Source organism: Eufriesea mexicana, unplaced genomic scaffold, assembly GCF_001483705.2.
Source record: "Eufriesea mexicana isolate 0111107269 unplaced genomic scaffold, ASM148370v2 scaffold6248, whole genome shotgun sequence".
NCBI lineage: Eukaryota > Metazoa > Arthropoda > Insecta > Hymenoptera > Apidae > Eufriesea > Eufriesea mexicana.
In genome coordinates, this window is record NW_016914133.1 from 647,960 (window position 1) to 656,310 (window position 8,351).

General features: G+C 28.7%; 2 protein-coding genes across 3 annotated transcripts in view; both read right to left on the reverse strand.

The window, feature by feature from the left end:
- Positions 1-4,403, reverse strand: part of LOC108552349 (zinc finger CCHC domain-containing protein 2) — a 6,504-nt gene extending 2,101 nt beyond the window's left edge. The window contains exons 1-7 of one of the 2 annotated variants that reach the window (XM_017906850.1): positions 3,923-4,403; positions 2,383-2,875; positions 2,043-2,139; positions 1,232-1,944; positions 370-552; positions 227-272; positions 10-124 (exon numbers count right to left, since the gene is read on the reverse strand). In XM_017906850.1, the coding sequence (XP_017762339.1) occupies positions 10-124; positions 227-272; positions 370-552; positions 1,232-1,944; positions 2,043-2,139; positions 2,383-2,875; positions 3,923-3,969 (1,694 nt within the window). In that variant the 5' untranslated portion in view covers positions 3,970-4,403. Of the gene's footprint in view, positions 1-9; positions 273-369; positions 553-1,231; positions 1,945-2,042; positions 2,140-2,382; positions 2,876-3,922 lie in introns of both variants that reach the window. The other variant, XM_017906849.1, reaches the window with a different exon arrangement.
- Positions 4,404-5,056: 653 nt separating this feature from the next.
- On the reverse strand, positions 5,057-8,086 carry MFS18 (major facilitator superfamily transporter 18). Its single transcript, XM_017906848.1, has 9 exons — positions 7,980-8,086; positions 7,588-7,729; positions 7,133-7,479; positions 6,873-7,046; positions 5,993-6,125; positions 5,731-5,827; positions 5,480-5,645; positions 5,259-5,417; positions 5,057-5,196 (listed from the first exon to the last, which is right to left on the reverse strand). Exons 2-9 carry the CDS (start codon positions 7,647-7,649, stop codon positions 5,057-5,059), a joined length of 1,278 nt encoding a protein of 425 aa, XP_017762337.1. The 5' UTR covers positions 7,650-7,729; positions 7,980-8,086.
- Between the last annotated feature and the right edge of the window lie 265 nt (positions 8,087-8,351).

Here is an 8,351-nt window from a genome sequence, read left to right on the forward strand (position 1 = left end):
TTTCCCTACCTTGAATATCGATTTTGTACACCAGCAACAGGCAATGTAAGACAGGCATAACATGGTGCATTCTGTGCAGCATACATCGGTGGTGGTGCAGGATACATTTGTATTTGCGCAGGATCTAATGGTGGCATAGTAGGATATCGCCGTAAATTAGGGGTAGCTGCATGATTATGATGATGATGCATCGCTGGATGCTGTTCCTGTAATGGCATTGACTTACTAGTTTGATTTCCATTATCATTCAACATCTCCATTCCCGGAATAGCCTGAATAAAAATTTTGCAAAATATATTTTTTTACTGTAATAATTAAATAAAAATTGAGAATATATTAAAATATTAAATAGAAATAATTAATTAATACCTCATTTTCAACTGGATCTACAATGGCTGTGTGTGTTGTGCTTGTAGTACCATCTATTTTTTTGTCAGTAGAAATTTGATTTAAGCCATTAGTAGTTTGACTCTTAACTATACTTCGTAGTTGTCCTACTGCATTTGGTGTTAATCCTATTTCCCTCAAGTCTTCATCACTCATTCTTCGAATCTGTATTAGAAATATTACAAATAACATAAAAATTGTCATAATATATCACATATTATCATATTTACTGACTTAAAGGAATATTCTATTACACAGACAAGGTTTACGAAACACCATAATACCTGAATTGTTTCTGATAGTTCAACAAAAAAGTGTATTAAATAAAAATTAATTGATATCTAATAAAAAATTCATTAATATAAAAGAAACCTTTCAAAGCATCTTTTTTCTATGAAAAGTCTGAAGTCTTAAAATAATACTATATATATCCGATATAGATTCTATGAGTTGGTCAGCGAAATATACATAATTTTGTGTCGCAAAATAACATTTAATTTTCAATTACTTCTATTGTTATATTATTTTGTTGTACATTATTTATATTAATCTGTGTATTATTTTGTATATGGTACACTAAAGTTATATATTAGCGTGAATTATACTTTACATATAAGTTTCTTTAATATCAATAATTTTTTCATTTGCTACCAATTTCTGCTTTTTGTTAAACCTTCAGAACCAGCTTAAATATTTTGGTGTCTGAGCCACAGATCATTCTGTACATTTACAAACTAATCATTACCTTATTAAAGTAAAGAATTTTAATACTATATTTTAACATAAAATTTATTAAGAAATGTTTTATATAATTATAAATTATTATAGAACTTCACTATCTCACCTCATCAAGAGAAAAATTCTGCAAGTTGCCTTTGAAATTTGGCATTTCCTTTCCTAATGTTTCCCGTAAAGAATCACCAGAAATTGAAAATCGCAGTCGCGGTGGCGGTGGTTGTTTTGATTGAGGTGCTGCCGGAATTAAGGTAGAAGGGGTATTCTCGATGCTATTATGCCGTGAAAAAGTAGTAGAACTGCTGATAGACAAGGGAACAGAGCGTGATGGAAGCAATGGAGGTTGACTAGGATGACTTCTGTTCGTACCCAGTGTGGGAAGGGGAGGAAGGGAATTGGCATTTGAGCTGCAGATGCTTGTCTGACTGTTAGAGGCACTCGTTGACGTTGTTAAAGTATTTGAAGTAGATTGTATCACTTGCGAGGAGGTGTGCGGCATTGTATTATTTCTGCGACCCATTGGGGAATTGCTGCGACTAGGAGATCGAGACTGGGATGGTGACGACTGACGGCTGACTAAGGGGGAAGGTGGATAAGCCAACATGTCGCCAGTGTGATACATCAGTTGATTCCCCATCATAACCTGACCTGTCCATGGTGGCATATGATTTACTGATGGAAAGCCAAGGTGAAGATATTGTGTTGCACCACCTGAACCCATTGGCATTTGTTCTGGAGTCGGCAGGCATAGTCCAGGTGGAGGCATGGAAAGACCAGGAGGAACTCCAGTTACCATGGTATTATTTCTCATTGTCATTTCTCCTAAAAATAATATATGAAAATAAAGACAAATTCTATAAAGAAATGTAATTAATGTTAATATACATGTAATAAATATACACATGCATGTATCATATTACCATGATAAGCTTGCATTGGAGGTGGAGCCATCATACAACTGCCCTGCATCTCTGTGTCCATTAATCTCTCATTTGTATTCATACATGGTGTGCAACCCTAATATCATAACAGATAAAAACAAATAGAAATTTAATTTTATGTAAAATATTTACAATTTTAATAAATTGATATTTATATTCAATTTTAAATATAAATAGTTAAACCTTTCCTAAACACATAATAAATTTTAAAATTAAAAAAAAGTTTAGAAGTTGCTTAGTGTGCATTAAAGGTATTGTATATAGTAGTTATATTAAAAATTACATTAATAAATATATCAACATGAAAATTTATACATACTTGTGTTTGTTTATAAGATGAATTTGACTTTGAGAGATTCAAACGAGCTTCTTCTTCTTGAAGCTTTATATAAATATTACCGAAGACACTTTTCTGCTCATATGTAAATGCTGGATGATTTAAAGCCATTGTATACAATAAGAGCAGTTCTTCTAGAGGTTGATCATCCGGTGTAAAGGTGGTCCCATTTAATAGGTTAGAGATTTCTTGATAGTCAAAATTTGATAAATTCTTGTACAAGATTACAGCACATGCATAATTACAAGAATGTAATAATGCCATATAGAGAGCAAGTTTTCTACGTGTGCGTTTGTCTGCCACGCCTAAGGTTGTTAACTCGGCAAGATCAGAGGCACTGTTTGCATGATGTTCCGTGTCACGCAAATCATTGTAATCCCTTTTACCAATATCCTCTACACAAGTGCCAAGGTATCGTACTTCAAATGGCAGGCACATATTTAGTAATGTGCACATGACATCGATGCGTTTATAACTGCACATACATAAATATACTTTTCATAAATAATAAACATACTATAAATATTTCTTTTTTCCATTAATGTGAAATAATTTGCTATAAGAGACTGATTTTTTATAAAACAAAAAAGATAATCAAACAACACCATACAAGAATATTAAAAATAAAAGTTATTAAATATTGACACAAATAAAGAAATATTGCAAATATCAACAAAGTATAATAAAATAAGATTAGTTAGTTGTAAATATCTTTTATGAATGAACAAAACATTAATTTTACATTATAGTATTTCATAATTTGTTCTACTTACATTTATATGTAAAACATCCATATATATAAGTAGTTTGTAAATTTTTTTCATAAAACAATTTTATTAGAAATTATCAAATAAAATGTAATCTAATAAAATAATATTGATTATCCAATATTATTATAATTATAATTAACTGCATCCAAATTTATTAAAATTATAACAAAATAACAACTGAATTATAATCTACATATGTATAATTCTTATTAAAACGTATACATTTTGTTGCAGTAGTATCTAATCTTTAGATTTTTAATAATATACTTTCTGAAATTTGATTAAAATACACATTTAAATGGAAAAATAAATGATACTAATATTTATAAAAATGTAAGATATATGTGGTACTTTAAATTTTTAAAATGAAAATACGTGAAGAAGTTTAATTACTAATTCATTATATCTTCAATACACACAAAATTAAAGGAAAACAGTTGCTACCATACTTGGTACTTCTATGCAATAAACAGAAAAATTAAATATGGATAATGAAGTAAATTAAACATTAATGAAAATTATCATTTACATAATTTCTTAATTATTAATGTATTTATGATAATTTCTGACACAGAATGAAGATAAAATTGGTGAATGTTCTTTTTGGTTAGTTCGTAATTTGGTAAGAAGGATGAAGAGGTCATAGTGAAAAACGGAACGGCGTGCTGAGAATAAGAGAACTATAGCAATTTATTTTCGAACAAGGAGAATATGGCATTAATTAAGGAAGAAACTGATAATACTTCTATTACCTGGACAGATTCCCAAACCATGATACCACGTTCTCCTTACACACCATTGCCAGACAACATTGATACCACTTGGGCTGAAGAAAGCGCCGATGCGGACAGCTTTGGCGCCTCGGGTGTTGCTATCAAATGACAATCACGGCGGGGTCTGGTACAATAACGAACCAGTTTCAAAGCGTTCACGAATGTGAAAGACTTGTTAAAATCCAAAGGCAATCAGCCGTGGAGAGCACTTCAAACGCACAGAGGCGGCAGCAGCAGTACGGCACACTGTGAAGTATCCACATTCGCGGCAGCAGGCAGAGGCAGGCACGACCGAACGATCGGTGAAAACGACAAGCGCCAACGAACGAATCACACGTTCATCAAAAACTTCGCGTAAACAAGCACACGGTCGTTCCGTTAAAAATAAAATTTCACCTCTGCAATTGTTCCTACTGCGTACATTAATTCTTACGAGATGTTCCAAATCGAAAAGTCGAGTCTCGAGATCCGTTCACATGCTCGCGTTAAAAAAGGCATCAGGCACTTGCTACTCGAATCTACGATAAGGAGGCATTTTCATGTATGTAGCAATCACACGTGTCAACCATCGCATTGGTTATCTTTTTATTCATCACCAATTAAAAGAACATATTAATATTGCATATGACGCGTTAAAATTTATATTTGTAAAATATTGTGTAATAGTTGGTAAAAAATTACCATTCTGAAAATTATAATCAATTATCTTTAACTATTATACAATAAAAAATCATACATAGATATCACATTTAAGCATTGTCATTAGATTTTACTATTGCATATGATTTTATTTTGAATTATAGTTAACCTTTTGAATTCATATTATTGATAATCGTTTATGAAATTAAAAAGAATTTAAAGTTAATCAAATATAATAAATATAAGATAACATTTAAATTTAAATAAAATTATTATCTATTAATTCAAATAAATTGAATGTTTTTTATTATTAAAACTTTTCGTAATATTAGCATAACAAGATTATTATTAATATTTTATTTATATTTAATGCACATGTGATTGAAATATATATTAATGTATTTTTTTTATGAATAATTTTAATGGTAGGATTTATGTACAATAAATTAAAAGAACAACAAATTTAATGACATTTTATATAATTGCTTGACCAGAACCAAAGAATAAATATACTATACATCCTAATGCATCTATTATAGCTATAAATATAAATACAACAGGATAGCTGTGTGTTACATGTAGTATGTATCCAGAAAAGCACACTCCAAGAAATCCTGAAAATATATTATTATTACTTTTTCTAGTATAACAATAATACATTTACTGCTATATATACCAGGTATAGCACCAACAGTGTTCATTAATCCAAATACACTCCCAGAATGTTTTGGTGCCAGATCTGAAGGATTTACTGCAATTGCATTATTATGAAAACCTGATCCACCAATTATAAATGCAAGACAAATTATTGCACTTTGAAAAGTTTCCACTTTTACTGAAACAATTTTACATTTAATTTTGTTATCCAATTTTTTACATGCTATCATATATACATACCTAAGAATAATAAGCTTATGATTTCAGTTAAAAAACATATTGTTTCAATTATTTTACGTGTCACTGTTATAGAATACCCTGCTTTTATTATTCTCTCAGACAGAGCTTTACCCAAAAATGTACAAGGTAACATAGATAACCAAGGTACCATGTTCACAACCCAGCCCTACATATAAAGAACAAAAATTCTTTATAAATTCTTAACATATTCTGTAATTAAATAAGTTGAATATTTATTAATAATTAACTACCTTTACTTCAGGAAATGTGTCATGAAAATACATTGGCATCCAAGATAACAATACAAAGAAACAATTATTTTGACAAGCATGACCTATTACACATGACCTGAAAATAATAATTTACATGTAGAACTTATACATTTATAAATTTTTAACTTCAATATTTTTATAAAGCTATATAACTTTATATACTTTTTATATTAATACTTGTGTCAGAAATTGTGTGACTTATGATAATTGAATTCAAATTGATCCCATGCACAATGATTACCAGAATGGAGGCTTTTTTAAAAGCTTCAACCAAGGCAAAGAGTAGTTAGTAGTTGATTTAGTAGAAGCTGCTTTTTCCTTAAAGGGTAGAGTATGGTAACTCAATAGCAGTGTCCATGCCAAGCTCAAACCTCCTAAAATAATAAATTTATTCATAAAATTTAATATGTACTACAATTCATATTTATTAATAATTTATAATTTTAAAATTACAACAAAAAATCTGAATAATAAATATAACAAATTCTCTTATTTGTTAATATATTTCTTTATCCACTTGAAATGAAGAATGTTTTTTATGTTTCCATTTGATAGTAATTTCCTTTTTTATATACTTCCTCTTCATAATCTCAGTCTGTATAAAGAACTTATGTCTATGAATAGAAGATACTGTTATATGTAAAAAACATAATGATGATCATTTATAATGATAGTCAGTTATTAAGTATTTATGACAAATTCAATATTGATTATTTAAAAATGATGTAACGCGTTAAATAAAATTCATTATACATATTCCAATAATTGTTACGTTTTGTATAAACAATTTAAATATTATATGTAAATTTTTATGCAATAAATTATTAGAACTATTAGAAAATATGGTCTGTTGAATTTGGAAGTTTTTAATTTGTCATATTATATTGTCATTTCCTGAGTTTAAAATGCTATATAACAAATTCACAAATATATAATATGCTAAATATAAATGTGTTAATAGAGCAGTGAAAGTAATTTTTAATCATTTTTATATTAGTTTAATCTAATTAATACCTAATACTAAAGGAACAATTATTATATTTTCTTCATGTCAAAATATGAATTAATTAAATAAGTTGTTTATATTAACATAAACAATATATAATTATGTACTTATTTACCTAATGTTTGAAAAACTGTTATCCAATTATAATGTTCCAACAGATAGGAACCTAGAGATCCAGTGAGCAATGTGCCAAGAGCAGACCCTGATGTTAATAAACTAAAGAATGAAGCTCTTTCTGTTTCATGCAATCGTTGGCTTATTAAACTAATCATACTAGGAAAATGCATTCCTGTAATACATAATTTTAATGTATATAAAGAATATATCATTTTTAATATATTTCTGTGATTTAATTTACTAATTTTACAATAATACCTTGAAATGCACCATTTATCGTTCTTACTGTTGCTACCAATATTATAGAACTATCACTTCTTGAAAAGAGTTCTATGACTTCTGGCATAAAAAATGTTGTCATAGACCATCCAAGAGCAGATATTAATAATACTTTTTGACCTCCAATTCTGTCACTAATGTAACCACTAGCAACTTGTGTTAATGTATAACCCCAAAAAAAACTTGATAATATTACTCCAGAATCTGGTTTGGACCATTGTTTTTCTTTACTTATAATTGGCATTAATAAAGGAACAGATGTTCTTGTAGCATATATGAGGCAAGTACCACACAATAATGATAAAAACCATTTTCGCCTCTCCTTCCTAAAATTTACTTTATAATTTTAGTATATATTACTAAATTTAAAAAATAATTCAATGAAAGAACTAGAAAATTTTTTGAAATTATATATCTTAGTATAAAATAATTACCTAGACCAAGATGAATTTGCTTTTTCATCTTGAGTTAATCCTAAAGATATTTGCATTTGCATGTCTCCTTAATTAACTTTGTTCATAAAAAATAATATTGTTTTCATATGTTCAATACGTATAACTTATCATATACATGTTTCTGAAAGTATTGTTTGTGGATTACTAATAGAAAATTAAAATAAAATCATAACTTACACTCTGTAAATATCACGAAAACCCATGTAACTATAAATTTACAACTTCAGGTCATTATTAACTTTATTGAAATGTTTAAAGTAAGTCAATTTCCTATGACTGCTTATTAATAATTTTAACAAAGAACAACATACTCGTGAAAATTTAAATTAACACAATAATTGCAATCTTTTAATTGTATGTCATATACGCACATAATCTGGAGGTATGTTACTATTGTTTACTTTTGCTGTTTAGTTCAACATCGGTTCGATATCAATTTCATTTCTTTGAGGCAAAAATAGATTGAAGTTGCATTATTTGAAAACTTCATGGAGTAAATATAGCCAATAACACGAAGTTATTTTTTCGAAAGATGTAGGCACGTAAATATATAATAATGTACGTGTATATATGTATACAAATAATGATATTTATGCATGTACATATATACATAATAAAAATACATTAATTTAAATGTCTCTCTCCCTCTCTTCTTCCTCACTCCCTCTTTCTCACCTTCTCTTTCTCACCTTCTCTTTCTCACCTTCTCTTTCTCACCCTCTCTCTCTCTCTCTCTCTCTCTC

Excerpts from the sequence above, each read along its gene's own strand:
- MFS18 (XM_017906848.1), bottom strand. The coding sequence starts at position 7,649 with ATGCAAATGCAAATATCTTTAGGATTAACTCAAGATGAAAAAGCAAAT. Across the intron at positions 7,047-7,132 it reads GATAAATGGTGCATTTCAAG|GAATGCATTTTCCTAGTATG; the intron begins GTATTATTGTAA and ends TATGTATTACAG. Across the intron at positions 6,126-6,872 it reads AACAGTTTTTCAAACATTAG|GAGGTTTGAGCTTGGCATGG; the intron begins GTAAATAAGTAC and ends TTATTATTTTAG.